At 37.4% G+C, this 16,964-nt stretch overlaps 1 protein-coding gene across 1 annotated transcript in view; it reads left to right on the top strand.

The window, feature by feature from the left end:
• Lrrc69 (leucine rich repeat containing 69) overlaps positions 1–16,481 on the top strand; it is a 104,516-nt gene extending 88,035 nt beyond the window's left edge. Inside the window, exon 8 of the mRNA XM_029533433.1 lies at positions 16,229–16,481. Within this exon, the coding sequence (XP_029389293.1) occupies positions 16,229–16,339 (111 nt within the window). The 3' untranslated portion in view covers positions 16,340–16,481. The remainder of the gene's footprint in view (positions 1–16,228) is intronic.
• The last annotated feature ends 483 nt before the right edge of the window (positions 16,482–16,964 follow it).

Genomic DNA, 16,964 nt, shown 5'->3' with positions numbered 1-16,964 from the left:
TGGAGGTCTTTGATCCACTTAGACTTGAGCTTTGTACAAGGAGATAAGAATGGATCGATTCTCATTCTTCTACATGATAGCCGCCAGTTGTGCCAACACCATTTACAACCATTGATTTTAATCCTATTAAAAATTAGGAAGTGGGCAGGTGATGTATGTCAGTGTAAGAGCTCTTGCCTGGTGTGTGGTCTCAGTAACTGTTCACAGCAAAAAAATAAAATAATGTAAAAAAAAAACTCCTGCTATTAGTATTCAACAGTGAAAAAGTATATGTTTATCATATTTATTATGAACTAATTAATCATTATACACAAAATTTTAGGGTATTATTAGTGCCTCACTGTTTGTTTACGGTGTAGAAGTGTGTGCAGAATACCTAGTGATGCCAATGGCATTACCACCATAGTGTTGGTGAATGTGGTGGTTTGAGTAGGAATGACCCACATAGGTTTATATATTTGAATACTTGGTCATTAGGGAGTGGCACTATGTGACAGAGATTAGGAGGTATAGACTCATGGGATTAGATATGGCCTTGTTGGAGGAAGTGGGGGACTTGGGTGGACTTTGGAGTTTCAAATGCTCAAGCCAGGCCCAGTGTTTCTCTTCCTGCTGCCTGCCAGTCCAAATATAGATCTCTTAGCTACTTCTCAGCACCATGTATTGCTGTCATGCCCCTCTCCATGCTGACAATGCACTAAACCAAGGAAAGTAAGCCAGACAGAATTAAATGTTCTTCTCTCTAAGAGTTGCTGTGGTCATGGTATCTCTTCAGAGCAGTAGAACATTGATTAAGTTGGTAAACAATTGCTCTCAGATAGCCTCCAATTTTATGCTGCTTTTCCACATAAGTGGGCTAATATTCTGTATTTGCTAATATTCTTGTTTGCCTTGAAGCCTCTTTTTCTTTTCATTAAAAACTCAATTATTTAATTATCCATTCAGGAACTAACCTCTGAGAGTGCTGTCTTTTTTGTTTGTTTGTTTGTTTGTTTTTTTGTTTTTCGAGACAGGGTTTCTCTGTGTAGCCCTGGCTGTCCTGGAACTCACTGTAGACCAGGCTGGCCTCAAAGAGAGTGCTGTCTTTTATTGTAAATACTTCATCCCAATTGGAGAACCCATTTGATAATGCTGGTGTCTGGCTGCTGTTATTCGGCACCAAACGTTCTGCTTCAAACAGGGTTTGTATCAAAGAGAGAGAGAGAGACATTGAATGAAAAAAAAAATGAGTCTTTATTCCTGAGATAAAACAGAAAAAGAAAAATCAAGCAAACCCCCAAATTTCAAATTGAAATGGCGTCTGTTGAGGTGGATGTACTATTACATCATGCTTGCCTTCTAACCTGGTGAGATGACCAGTTGGAAGTAATGGATGAAAAGTGTCACATGACAATTTACTCAGTTTTTTTTTTTTCAAAATATTGTAACTATCTGAGTTGTTAGCCCTCAGAAATAAGGCTTTTCAGTTTAATTGCTATTTAAGCAGGAATCTTTGAAACAGTAACAGAATTAATTATGTTTAGTTACTAGTAAAACTTGGGCCATATTTGATCAAGTAACTTAAATATTCTTGTAAAGTTCTTTCCAAACTCTTGAGTGATCCTGTGCCCAAAATATTCATATGAGGGCTTTTATTCTGAATCGTTTTGTTAGTTGAACTTAACATTTCCCCAGATTCCTTTAAAGTTGAACAGTTTAGGCAAGGATTGGCTTGGAGCATAAAATCTCAGCCCTGCATTGAATGATGTAATGTAATTAAAACTATCCTCAGAAGAGATTGGTGTAAGGAGGTCTCAGCTTAATGAGTGAAAACGTTCATCTACTTAACGAAAATAAATGAAACTTTTTAACCTTAATTCCTTTTTTATGACAACCTGCCAGGAGTGAGACACAATATAGTATAATATTACATTTAATAACTTTACCCATTACTTATAGAGTAAAATCTAACTTTGCTATAAAAAGTTATTACTGTTAAGACACCACTGACATTCATTTATGAAGCTGATCATTTCAACTAGTCAGCTGTGAAAATGAATGTGGGTCTTAATACATTTGTGCAGTGGTTAGTTAATTTAATGTACGTTAGACAGAAGATCAGAAGGGATCCCACTTCAAATTCTAAATGGCCATGAGAGTAATAGTATTTATTGTTCAGAAAATTGAAATGATAATGCATGTTCCATATCACTTTAGTCACAAAATAGCAGAAGATAATAACAGTATAAATGAATCCACACACTGTTCTTCAATCTCTCCCACTTCTGAGAACTCTAAACCCCTTTCTCCTCTTAGAGACTTCTTCCTTTAGTGCTTAAACTGGTGGCATTGAAGCATAATTCCGCTGGAATCTCTGATTTGTTTCTTGTAAAAGGTCTGAAATTGTAGTCAACTTTAGTTTATTCATTCAAAGATATTCATTACTGAAAACTTTGAATCTTCCCCAAGAAAGTTAAAGGCATTCCTATTCAGCAGAGAATGTTGGGGAGCAGGATGGAAATACAGGGGAAAGAAGGCCAGTTAGCTCAGTAAATGGCTGACTCTGCTTTTGAGGTTGCTTGTTTTTTTTTTTTTTTTTTTCATTTCTTCCCTTACTAGTTGAGAATATCTTAAAGCAGAACAACCATAAAGAGTGTTATTAAAGAAAGATAATTTTTTTAAAAAAGGATTTTATTTATTTTATGTATATGAGTCCACTGTAGCTGTCTTCAGACACAACAGAAGAGGGCATCAGATCCCATTACAGATGGTTGTGAGGGACCATGTGGTTGCTGGGATTTGAACTCAGGACCTTTGGAAGAGCAGTCAGTGCTCTTAGGCGCTGAGCCATCTCTCCAGCCCAAGAAAGATAATTTTAAGAGTAAAAATGAACATTCTTAGTAACTGGAAAAAAATAGCAGGAAACCAGACCAATCCTTAGCATATACTGATGATTCCTGGATGGGGTAGTTAATTTCAGAGCATACCAAATGCTAGTGCAGTCAGTACTGGTTTGAAAGAGTTAACATTATGAATATGCATCTCGGATTTTAGAAATTATTTTTATTTACTCCATAAATATTTGAGAATGTACTTTAAGCTGGAAGGTCCTGCTGCTATATGTAACGAAGCTTTACAAGGGACCTACTCAATCCCCAGTGGTTTACAGTTTTAGTTTAAACTCTAAAGATGTAAAAGGCTCTAGTACTAAGGGATAATGTTACCCAAGGGTCAGAGATCAATCATGTAGAAGTTTCAATGTGGATGGTAAAATCACTGCATAATGTCTGTCCTGGAAAGTATCCTATATACCCTTTTCTTAAAATACGTAGAATTCAGATATATGACTAAGGAAGCAGAGAGGAGAAGTTAGGACCAGAGAACAGCACAGAAGGAGCAAGGACTAAAGCAACAAAGTGGGGTTGTAGATTTGGGAGGAGGAGACATTATAAATAACTGGTGCAAAATTATATAAACCTGTCAAAGAATAGACTAAGAAGAATGAGCTAAGTCTAGTGTGTAGGTAACTACAAGTCGATGTATATGCTGTTTTAGGGTAGTTTGGCAGTGTGTGCTGGATTAATTGAAGCTGAAGAGGAAAGGTGCTAAAAATCCAAAAGAGTGGCTGTTCTGTGCAGGGATAATGTGTAGCCGTGGAAATACACGGTGGTGGTGGGGACATCCTGGGAAGGCAGGATGACAAAAGTTGGCAATTATATATGTTTTTAATAGCTGAGTAGTACTCCATTGTGTAAATGTACCACATTTTCTGTATCCATTCCTGTGTTAAGGGACATCTGGTTTCTTTCCAGCTTCTGGCTATTATAAATAAGGCTGCTATGAACATCGTGGAGCATGTGTCCTTATTACAAGTTGAAACATCTGGGTATATGCCTAGGAGAGGTATTGCTGAATCTTCTGGTATTACTATGTCCAATTTTCTTTTTTCTTCTTTCTTTTTCTTTTTAACTATTTAACAAATTTAACAAATTAGATTAGTTCCTTTTTTATAAACAATTTTTATTAGATATTTTCTTCATTTACATTTCAAATGCTATCTCAAAAGTCCCCTATACCCTCCCCACTCCCTGCTCCTCAACTCATCCACTCCCATTTTCAGTTTTCTGAGAAATAGCCAATTCTACATAACTGAGAGTTGAGCCAGCACAATTCATTGAAAATGCTCTTTTTGTCCACTGGATGGTTTTAATTCCTTTGTCAAAGATCAAGTGACCACAGGTATGTGGGTTCATTTCTGGGCTTCAATTCTATTCCATTGATATATTTTTCTGTCACTGTACCAGTACCATGCATTTTTTTTTAAATCACAATTGCTCTATAGTATAGCTTGAGGTCTGCTTGTGGACGTTGTACATCGTGGTGCGCACTAGGCTCCGCACCACGATGTACAACGTCCACAAGCAGTTTCTGGTCCAGTCTATTTGGAGTTCTGTAGACTTCTTGTATGTTCATGGGCATCTTTTTCTTTAGGTTAGGGAAATTTTCTTCTATAATTTTGTTGAAGATATTTACTGTCCCTTTAAGTTGAAAGTCTTCATTCTCATCTATACCTATTATCCTTAGGTTTGGTCTTCTCATTGTGTCCTGGATTTCCTGGATGTTTTGAGATGCTTGTGGACGTTGTACATCGTGGTGCGGAGCCTAGTGCGCACCACGATGTACAACGTCCACAAGCAGGGATTCCTTTTCTGGGCTTCAATTCTATTCCATTGATATATTTTTCTGTCACTGTACCAGTACCATGCATTTTTTTTTAAATCACAATTGCTCTATAGTATAGCTTGAGGTCAGGGATGGTGATTCCACCAGAGGTTCTTTTATTGTTGAGAATAGTTTTTGCTATCCTAGGTGTTTTGTTATTCCAGATGAATTTGCAAATTGCCCTTTCTAACTCTGTGAAGAATTGAATTGGAATTTTGATGAGGGTTCTGTTCATGTAGCCATCTTCTTTTAGATTTGTTGAAAGATTACTTTCTTGCTTTTTCAAGGACGTTGTTTCCCTCTTTGTGTTGGAGTTTTCCCTTTAATATCCCTGAAGGGCTGGATTTGTGGAAAGATATTGTGTGAATTTGGTTTTGTCATGGAATACTTTGGTTTCTCCATCTATGGTAATTGAGAGTTTTGTTGGGTATAGTAGCCTGGGCTGGCATTTGTGTTCTCTTAAGCTCTGTATAACATCTGTCCACAGCTTGTGGACGTTGTACATCGTGGTGCGGAGCCTAGTGCGCACCACGATGTACAACGTCCACAAGCAGTCTTGTATTCTGTTGCTGATGCTCGTATCTATGTTTCCTGATTTCTTTCCTAGGATTTCTATCTCCAGAGTTGTCTTCCTTTGGATTCTCTTTATTGTTTCTATTTCTGTTTTTAGATCTTGAATTGTTTTGTTCAATTCCTTCACCTATTTGGTTGTGTTTTCCTGTAATTCTTTAAGGGATTTTTGTGTTTCGTCTTTAAGGGCTTTTATCTGTTTAGCTGTGTTCTCCTGTGTTTCTTTAAGGGAGTTATTAATTCTTCTTTATTTATTTATTTATTTATTTATTTATTTATTTTATTAATTCTTCTTAAAATCCTCTATCAGCATCATGAGATATGATTTTAAATCCGAATCTTGCATTTTGGGTGTGTTGGGCTATCCAGGACTTGCTGTGGTGGGAGTACTGGGTTCTGATGATGCTGAGTGGTTTTGGTTTCTGTTGGTAAGATTCTTTCCTTATCTGGTAATCTCTGATGTCAGATGTTCTAGTTGTCTCTGGCTGGACCTTGTTCCTCCTGTGTGTCTGTTAGCCTCTGTCAGCACTCCTGGGAGACCAGCTGTCTCCCGAGTCCCTGGAGTCAGAGCACTCCCTGCAGGCAAGCTCTCCTCTGGTGGGGAAGGTGCACAGAGGACTGAAGATCAGCTCCACCTCCTGGCTGAGGATGAATGCTCGAAGGGACCCTGTCCAAGAAGCTCTGTTGCTTCTGCAGCCAGTGTGCTCTCCTAGGCAGACTGGCCTCAGAGAGACACTGTTAGGAAATGGTGATCACACCTGAGTCCGGTGGGTCAGAGCACACCCTGCAAGCAAGCTCTCTTCTGGAGGGAAGGTGCACAGAGAGCTGAAGATCAGCTCCACCTCCTGCCTGAGGATTGGAGACATATTATGACTAACACAAATATATAATATAGTGGCCTTGGATTCTCATTCTCTGTGGATTGAAGCAATATATATGGATGGGTTTCCTCATCTAATCAAAGGATCAAAGCAATGTATCTTGTAGCTCCAAAGTATGTGGATTCCATGTGGAGAAGGAGGTTTTATGGCTTTTGAAAATCCTGTTAATTTGGAACACAAGACCAGTGTTGTATAACTGTAGGTTTTTATACCTATGCTCCAGTTCTGGAAATAATGACTCTGAGAGTTAGTTATGTATGATTAAATGCTTAGGCTATGAATTTGGACATGAGCTTCGACTATCTTGTAACTTAATTAACCTGTTTATTCTAGTCTATGAATGATACATAGCTAGTTAACTCTTCTCAGTTTCATGCATTTGTCTTCTCAGAGTCCTGGGAGAATCTCCTCCTGTGCTTGACTCTATCCCAGAATTCCTCTCTCTCTACCAGAACTCCCATCTCCTATTTCCTGCCTTAGCTCATTAGTCAATCAGCTTTTTATTGACTGGTGTTGCTTCCATACAGTACATAAGAGATTCTCTCTCCATTTCTCCCATTTAGTCTAATAAAAGGCACTTTCTCTTTCAATAGTAAGCTATAAACAATAATAATGAAAACTATCAGGTAAGATTGCATTCATAATGTACAGTCCATATGTATTTGGAAAACCTTGGAGAAATATTTTAATATCTATCCTATCATGGTGAATTAAGATTTCTGAACCTAAATCAATTTCTCTCATAACTTGAGTTACCAATCTGAAAATATCTTCTTGACCTTAAAATTCTTTTTCTAAATCCTAAACATTTTAAGATTGTGAAACTATGACTATCTAGTCTTTAACTCCATCAGAAACCTGAGAATACATGTTACCTGAGTGTTCTGGAAGTACAGACAAGCAGCTTCAAAAACTATGGAAATGACAGAGAAAGCTGGCTGCCTGGATAATCTGCCCAAATTTCTCTGTTTTTGGAGCATCGTCTTTGGGCTTATGACACAGAATATATGACAGACTTTTCTGTGAAGGAGCATATATGAAAGACTTCTTACCCTATCTTGGTAAAGCTCAGTAGTCGACTTTCCTTCATCTCATTTGTCCAGTTCAGACAGCATACTGTCAGCAGTTGAAGCAAGGGCAGTTTCTTGCCCAGTGGCTAGCTTGCCACACATGAAGCAAAATCCATAAGGAGGTTCTTTGATGCCCATCATCATCTTTGAGGTAGAATCAGGGTGCTGCCAGGAGTAGACCTGTCTCATTGTCAAAAAAGCCTTTGGTTACTAAAACATCCTTAAATGACATTTTCTGTGGATCTCTGAAGTTTTTGAAGACCACCTATATACAGTATACCTGAAGGGGTAAATGTTGCCTGCTTTTAGCTATTAATATTTTAGCTATTATTGTGAAAATATCTTACTGTAATTGACCAGAATCTAACATGACCACAAATTTGATTTTCTAACTGCTAATTTGCATTTCTTAATTATTCTAAACAGTATGTAATAGCAACTACCAAGGACTAGAACTTTATTTCACTTTAAAATGAATTTTATAGGTTTAATACCTTATAAAAGAATTGAAACTTATACACATACATAAAATATAACCTTAACTGTGATACACATACATAAAATATAACCTTAACTGTGTCAGTATGCAAAAAATCTATACCAATGTAAGATTTTTGGGTAGTGGTAGACTTAATACTCTACCCTTTATTCCTATTATTCCTATATAAATCTTATATTTACTCTTTTTTCCTCTCATCCCTTCTCCTCCTCTTTTCTCCTAACACTAGATAGGATAGAAATGATTGTAGAAAAAAAAGAGAAAAGAAACCTCTGAATCTAATCTCCCTTACTTTGTTTCCTCCCTGCCCAAGACTATAACAACTTACAACCAACTTTATTTATTTATTTATTTATTTATTTTTGCTTATTTTATTTATTTACATTTCAAATGTTATACCCTTTCTCAGTTTCCATGCTGCAAATCCCCTATTCCTCCTCCCTTTAACCTGCTTCTATGAGGGTGCTCCTCTACCCACCCACCCACTCCCTCCTCACTACCCTATCATTCCCCTACACTGGGGCATTGAGCCTGCACAGGACTAAGAGCCTCCCCTCCCATTGATGCCAGAGAAGGCCATCCTCTGCTAAATGATAACAAATATCCATCGTGTATTTAATAACCAGAAACCATTTACCCCAACTCTTGTGAATGGTCGTGCCACTCTCTAAAAATTGCTTTCTGTGATTGGGGGCATCATTTTTCCTTTTTTTTAGGTCCAAAGAAACTTGGGATATTGGATACTCTTAAGAAAGCTAGCTGTAATATTTGCTGTACAGTCTCTGTGTGCTGAGAAAGTTTAGGGCTCACCTGAAGTCTTAACTGGAATAGTTTGTGATGCTGGACTATCTAGCTAGCCATTTTGAAAGTTCCTGGATACAGATTTTTGAGGAAAAATCATTGAGGCAGTCTGAGGTAGGATCATTCAGAATGCTGGAACAAATATGTTTCAGTATTTCAGCTTCCTTCTCAGCATCCCCAAGGATGACTTTTGTCAGGGCCATTTAAACTTCATTGGTGTGTGTAAACATATAAACTTTCACAAGTAATATACATTTCTGCATTAATATATGTATGGAATGTGCAATGTGTACAACTCAGTTAAAGATGATTCTTTGCTTTCTGTTAGAACATCCGTTTTTCTTTATAAACTAGTTTGGACTGTATAATCAAACTGTAATAAAAGTACCTGTCTATGCCATTTAAAGGATGACATTAAGTCCAGAGAATTTTGTATCAAACAAGATTTATTGGATGTATATAGCTGAAGTTCTCACTGGAGACGTTTATATGTCTCAGCCAGTTTTAGAGCTGTTCCCAAATAGAGGGATCAGCAATAAAGTTCCCTGTTTTGTTGGTCTTCATGATTTATTTCTGTTTGCAGCCAAGATATTCAAGGGGTCTCCCCTTGTCAAATTTGATTTTTATCAAACTCACAGGTTTTCTTCTCTTGTTGAATCAAAGGCAAAAATCTCACTCCCAAAATAACACATTTCCTTCCTTCAGTTCTGAGGTTAGGACATCCTCAATATAAACATGCTGATTTATTTCAGCAGTTTTTTTTTCCCCATAATCCAATGTCTCTTGGCAGCTTTGTTATCTGTTTCATTGACATGTAAAACCTTAAACTCCATTAACTATTATTTGATCTATCTCTTGGAGATTTCATATTCCCCTTCTGTTCTATGAGCATTTCCTTTAAAACCCCGTTAGAGTTTTTATAATTGCTTGACCTATAGGATTGTAAGAATTATCTGTAACAGGTTTTAGTCCATAATGTCTCAAAAATTATTATATTCTAATGGATACGCATGTTGAAGTATCATCAACTTCAATCTGCAAAGGCATTTTCAGGATAACCACCATCTCTAATAAACATTCAATCTCAGAATCAGCCTTTTCAGAATTTAATTCAGAAACCCATTGGAATTTTGGGTCAATAGTATGGCTTATCAACATGTGTACATATCCTATTTCTCCAAACTCTACAAAGTGAGACATACAATTTGTTGTTTAACATTGATATGAGGTAGCATTAAACATACTCTTATCCTTAATTCAGTATTTTGCATCTCTATGGGTTGCTATTCTAATACCTCCAGCCTTTGTGGATTCTTCTCATCTGAAACATTTTTTTGCTGTTCTTGTAGATTCCAAGTTAGATTATTCTGAAGATTCTTTATTCTGATTTAAAGAATTCTCTAACCTCTGTTCTATGACCTCCAATCCAGCATTCCATCTCCTTATTTAAATCTGTTTTATTCTGATCGCTCTTTAAAAGGATATATAAAATTGTAATTGTTACTAAATAAACAATTATTTGTGTGCTGATAAGTGATTAAAATTCATATGAGACCCAAGATGAATGTGTCATGTTTCTCCCCATTTTTAAAATAAAAAATATTTTCCTTTTAATCTCTTTATCCTTAACGATTTGACTTTCTTATTTTCAAACTAAACATTTCTTCCTATGATTTCTTTTATACTCAGTTTCTTCTCTTTTTTATTGTTTTCAAACTTAATGCTTTACCTATTCAGAAGTTTGGGGCAATTCAGTCTCACTGCAGCCAGGGGGTGGGGGTTGGGGGTGGGGGTGGGGATCTGCAGGCTCCTCAGGCAAACTCCACCATCTAGGCTCGGTCTAGCAGTTTGCCCATTCTAGTTTTGGGCTGGAGCTGCAGTTTGCTCTTTAATGAGCTCCAAGCCACAGGCCACAGGTACTGACTAGGAGCTGAGCCTATCTGCCTCTGCCCCTTTTCTGGTTAGTTTTTTTTTTTGGGGGGGGGGGGGATCAGGACAAATGTCTACTGCTTTGCCCTTTATAACTTCTGAAGGATTTCACAATTTTTGGCTCATGGTCCTTCCTACATTTTCAAGCCAATGTTGGTAGATCTTATCCTTTCTTTTCTTTTCTTTTCTTTTTTTTTGTTTTGTTTTGTTTTTTTTTGTTTGTTTTTTGTTTTTTTTGTTTTTCGAGACAGGGTTTCTCTGTATAGCCCTGGCTGCCCTGGAACTCACTCTGTAGCCCAGGCTGGCCTCGAACTCAGAAATCCACCTGCCTCTGCCTCCCGAGTGCTGGGATTAAAGGCGTGCGCCACCACACCCGGCGATCTTATCCTTTCATATTGCTTCATTTGGATCTTTTCTCCTGCTTCCATTTTTTACTTAAATTTTGGGGGGGGGCATTTTAATGCATGTGTACTATATTTACATTATTTCAATCTTTCCCCCCTCTGACTCTATTTCCCCTTTCACTCCTCAAATTCATGACATATTTTTAATTATTATGGCTAAATCTATGTATCATCTATCTATTACATCTATCATCTATATTTATCTATCAACTTATCTATCATCTATGTATCATCTATCTATTACATCTATCATCTATATTTATCTATCAACTTATCTATCATCTATGTATCATCTATGTGCATCATTCATTCATTCATTCATTCATTTGTCTGTCTTTTATCTATCATCTTTATCATTGATATCATCCATCTGTCTGTCTCTCTCTGTCTCTCTACCTCTGTCTCTCTGTCTCTCTCTTATGTATCTATCCATATGTTCATGCATGCTGCCCCCCAACCTCTTGAGTTCATTTAGTAGAGTTCAGATGGACATGTGTTTGGGGTTGACCACTTGTGACTGGATACCTATCAGGGTGCCTGTCCCTAGAGAAAACTGATTATATTAAACCTATCTGGATAGTCCAGGAGAAACTGCTTACACCAAAGTTCCTAACCGCATCTACAGAATTCATTTTTTATTGCTGTCTTGTCCAGGATGCCCCATAATAATAGTATAGCACTAAGCCAGTTGTGGATGAGTTGGCTATATCTACTGAGATACTTTGCTTTGAGAAAATACGAGGCAATCTTACCTTTTTTTTTTTTTTTTTTTTTTTCCGCTATTTAAACCAATCTTGATACTTTTGTAATTTTATATGACAATAGATAAGGGGCTTATAAAGGTTAAACCTGGCTCAGTCACCTGTTGGAAGATTAAGTAGATCTCAGTGCTACCACTTAATGAACATAGAGGAAAAGGCTTCCCAATGCAAGTGTTACAACTCTGAAGGGAAAGATATCCTGGCAGTCAGGAGCCAAGGAATACCACAGATTCAGGCTGCCTAACAAACCTCACACAAGATATTGGAAGGAAAACCCTAGGATAGGGCTGCCTCTGCTAGGGCACGAAGCAGCAGAGAACTGAGCGGACGACTGGGGGAGCTCCTCAGGGCCAGGGCCTAGCCATTGGATCTCCTCAAAGTCAGGGTCTAGCTGTTAGAGCACTACCAATGGGGACTTAGTGGTGTGGCCTAGGGGTGGAGCCTAGCAGCAGGAGGTCTCCAGGGGTGGGACTTACAAAGGAGAGTCTCTGCCCAGGACAGAGAAAGCCATCCTACCTGGTGGAGTTGGTGTGAATAGCCAGCAGAATTTAAGTAGAAAACGAACGATTTCTAAAATAGGAAAAGGTTATAATTGTGCTTATTTGCTTTTATAATTCTTCTCATTATAAATAGTGAAGACTAGAACATTAGTTGTCATTACAACATTTCACTCTTCGGATTTTCTTTCAAAATAAAATGATTTTCTTTCAAAATAATATCATGTCTAATCATAAACTTTTCTCTGATTTTGGTTTGGCAAAACAGTATATTTTGTTTTGTGTTTTTAAAATTACTTTTAATTCTCCTTTAATTAAATTCTTTTTCATACAATATATTTTTCTCTTATGCCTTCCCTCATCTCCACCAAGATCCACTCCACCTCCCAACCTACTCAACTTCATGTTCTTTCTTTCTCAAAAAATAAACAAAAATAAAAACAATAAAAAAACATGACAACAATTCCAAGACAAAACAAGATGAAAACAACCACAACAACAGCAACAACAACAACAACAACAACACCATCACACACACACACACACACACACACACACACACACACACATACACACTGGAATTCATTTTGTGTTGGCCAGCTACTCCTGGGCATGGGATCTGCCCAGGATTATTGTTGATATACCCACTGACATTCTGGCTACCCTTATAACATTTGTTCTGCTGTTCCACTAATATATCTAACACGTAGGTCTCTGTTTTATGTCTCTTGTGTTCCTAGGTAATACCGATACTTACCTTTCCACTCTGCATACTACAGTATATAGAATAACTCCTAGCGCCACAAATGTTTATCAGTAGCAGTAAAGGCACTAGCTCTAGTTCTCCATGTTCAATGAAATAAGTAAATGTTGTCTTATGTAATAGAGCCTCATCATCGTGTTGCGGAGAGCGGCCAGTAGCTTTGGAGATTTCCTGCAGTATTAGACAGCTCCTTTGGCCAGTGACATCAACAGATGTGACACATTCCTGCCACTGGAGGTTTTAACTTGGTAGGATAAGTGGTCTTATTTATTTTATACGGTGATGTTTTGTGTTTTAATTTTTTATCAGCGAGCTAGCAAAGTAGTCATCATTTTTGACGGAGTCATACGATTTCTTAATCCACAAGTGGGAAGAGGGGTAGTTTCTAGGAAGGAGGACCGTCGTTCCTTTGCAACATGGTCATTTCATATGACATGCATCATACCAGTACAAATAGCTATGGTGATGATACACAGGCAGGAAGAAATTTAAATGAGCATTTATCTGAAATACTTTGGAGAATTTTATTTGTTTCACAAAACAGTATAGAAGAGGATGATTTTATATGAAAAATTTTAGTACCAGGGAATTATGTCAAGTTCTGTTCCTCAGTATAATTCCCAGAAATCATATCCCTGAGAAGTGTTGTATTGTTAGAGTAAGAAACAGCCAAAACGATGAACAATGAACGAAACAATAAATAACCATTCTCCTGAGAGGGGGTAAAGAAAGTTTGCATTCCTGCTTGTGGCAGGAACCAACCCACATTCTTACCTGGCAGTTTCTTATGACATAAGGGAAATGCAAGAGCCACAGTGGAAGGAGGGGGCACCATGCAGAGTTTTAGTATAAACTTCTCACCTCGTGGAAAAACTAAAGCGTGCAAGTTAGATCCACAATATAGCTTCCCTGATTGATATTGTTTCTCTGAGCATCTCTTGGTTCATGGCTTTATTTCATGTCTCAAATACGTGCTAATTAAAGAAGACATGGAATTGTTTATTTTTAATATACCACAACAGAGCAGAAAATAACTGTTTCCTTTAGACTAGAGACTTGTCTACTTACTGGAAGGCACATTTAGTTTAGATTTTTGCCTTTAGATCGCACACCATCATTTCGACCTTAAGCTCACACCATCTAAAGTGATATTACGTCATCTCCGAATCACTTTAAAACCTTCTATACATCTACCATCGCCAAAAGAGTAATCCCTTTTGTTTTCGATCTAGTATATTTATTACTGAGAGCACATGGTTCAATATTTTATGATTCACTTGTTGCTTTTCTGGTTCTGCTTCCCAAATCTGCTAAGTTCACTTTTGAGATTTTGTTTTGAAGTTTATCCATAGAGTTATCCTTTTGTCTCCCCTGCTGTTAGCCATGCTAAGTCATCCTTCTGAGACCAGTTCACCTTTTCTTTACGCTCCAAACTCTTGATTCATCTGTACCCTGGCATGGTACCTCCTTTCTCCATGACCTGATAGAGGTTACTATTTGTCTTAGCCATATGTTTCTAGTTATTTTGTGTCTGTTTATTTCTTATTTTTCCAACTAAATCCCGAGTAAACTCTTGGAGGCAGAGGTTATTTGCTATGTATTTTTTATATTCTTGGCACTTTGCCTAATGCACGGAAATTTTAGATCACTTACAATTTCTCTGCATTCTTGTCGTATGGATCTTGCTGAATATACCTGGATGAGGATCCCAAATTTGTCATCTATTGGTTATTATCTGCCATTTAAAAAATTTATTTCTTTTGCTTCTTCTTCCTCTTAACTTTATTTTTGTGTAGGAGCTTCCTAAACAGTGCCCTTCAGAAGAGGGGGTGCTGCTCTTCCAGGGTCCTCAAGTCCAAAGCTGATGTTCTCTGGCTTTGTTGGTTAGTTCTGTGCTATGTGCATATATAGACTAATCACAGAGGCCAGAGGCTGTTGATTCATGCTGGCTGAGTAGTGGAATGAACAGCTATTTCCCAATGTATGTATGCATGCATGTATGTATGTATGTATGTATGTACATATGTATGTATGTATGTACACATGTCTGTCTGTCTGTATGTATGTATGTATGAAGGTAGGCGATAGAACTATTTGTCCAAAAAAAAAAAATTAGATGAGCTCTTGTGCCTTCAGTGTGGAAAATGAGCACCTGAAAGGCAAAATAAAAATGTTCCCTAGGGAGTTCAGGAAATACCTACTGATTAACAGCTTTGTGGGAAAACATTAGCCTTCTAGGTCCCAAAAATAAAGTAGGCTCAGAATATCACTTCCTAGTCACTGTTCGGGTAGGGATGATAGTACTATATCCTTTGACTTCCGTTTCTCACTCATACATGGCCAGCCTCAGAAGGCTGTTTCCCTTGAGAGCGAATGGTAATCTTTTAAACATCTAAATAGGATTTCAAACTTCGGTGAAAAAGTGAGCAGAATAGTAGTCAGATATCTCATGAGGTCTGTGATGATAACAGGATGTTTTGGCGAAACTAAGTAGTGTCATTGACCAATTAAATCTCAAGTCATATGTCTCTGCTTTGGGTTTCTTCAATGAGTGCTATGTTGTTGACTTTAAAGGTTTTACTCTCCCCACTTTTTGACATGGAGGAGATCAAAGGAGGCCTTGCAAATGTTGAGGCCGTGATTGTTTAAGATATGTACATTAGATTGGCTGGCAGAATTTTGACTACCTATTCTGTGCACAGAGAAGTATGACAAGAGATATTTGAAGTGTGAAACCTTAAGTCATATATTGAGTAGCTTGATTGAGACCCAGGCTGTGATGATCTTATTGAATATTACAGAAAATAAACAAACTATTAGAATTGCCATATAGGAAGTATATGGAACACAGGCAAAATCAGGAAGCTATTTAGCAGGTACTTTCTGTTTGGTAATTAAAACCTTTTTCAAATAACAATCAAGTTCCTGTAGCATGTATGATTTTTCACAGGCATCTCTAATATCATATGGTCAAACTATGCATTAGTGTTTGGATAAAATCACATATAAATTTTTTATCATTTAAATTTTGTTTAGTGTTAAATATTCCTTTGTCATCTGGTTAAGCTTATTTGTGTGTGGTAAAAGAACAAATTAGATATAAATGGAATCATGTATTCTTTAGAAGTCAATGTTCTGAAACTTCTGAGAAAGTGACTATTTTATAAAAAAAAAATACTGGAAAACTAGGCTTAGTGATGGTTGCTTATGATCCTAAAATATAGATGGTAGATGCAGTAGAATCACGAGTTCAAGAGCATCTTCAGCTTTCTCAAACACAAAACAAAATGATCCCTCCCCCAACCCTACTGCTTGGGACTCTCTGAATTTGACCTTTAACTCTTCATTTTAGAACTGGAAGATAAGCAGAAACCTAAAGCTGATCCCTGTCCAGACATCAGTCTGTTCCTACCAATGCTTCGATCAGCGTGATCCTGATGTCTTTGGAATTGCTCAAGAGTAGAGCAGGTGAGATAATCCTTCAGAACCTCACCGGGCCAGGTGTCTGCTGTGCCCCACTGATGATGCCGTTCTCTGCCTAGTCACTTTCAATTTATTAAGCAAAGGAAGATGAGTCTCTCAATTATAAAATTCATGCTACAAGTACTGCAGCCTGCATCTAGATGGTTCTGTTTTTAGGTGCCCCCCCCCTCCTAGTGGCTTAAAAACATGTAAAAATGTGAAGACGTTAATCTGGATGACACATGAATGTTGATCTTTTTCCATTCCTTTATGAGTTCCATCCCTTTTCAAAAAAAAATTCAAAGATGAATTTAATGGAGAACTGTCTTTCATTGATGAACATTTCACAGCTGAAAGATAGATACTCATTTGAGCTAGGTAGCTATGTTGTATTTGCAGGATTTCACTTGAGCCACGACTATCTGGTGATAAAATATAGAATCTTCATTCAACTTAAAAAATGAGTAGAAGGCTGGAAAGTCAAGGGCAGTCATTCCCCAAACCATTATTCTTTACAGAGTTCTGATAAATACATTTGAAAAAAAAAAACTTTGGTGGGGGGGGGATAAAATATGGAGTGTGAAAAATGAATTAATTAAAAAAAGAGGAATTGATCAGTCTAAGGA

This window comes from Mus pahari, chromosome 22 (assembly GCF_900095145.1).
Source record: "Mus pahari chromosome 22, PAHARI_EIJ_v1.1, whole genome shotgun sequence".
NCBI classification, from domain to species: Eukaryota; Metazoa; Chordata; class Mammalia; order Rodentia; family Muridae; genus Mus; species Mus pahari.
The sequence above is the reverse complement of the archived record's forward strand: the minus strand, read 5'-3'. Positions and strand labels throughout refer to the sequence as shown.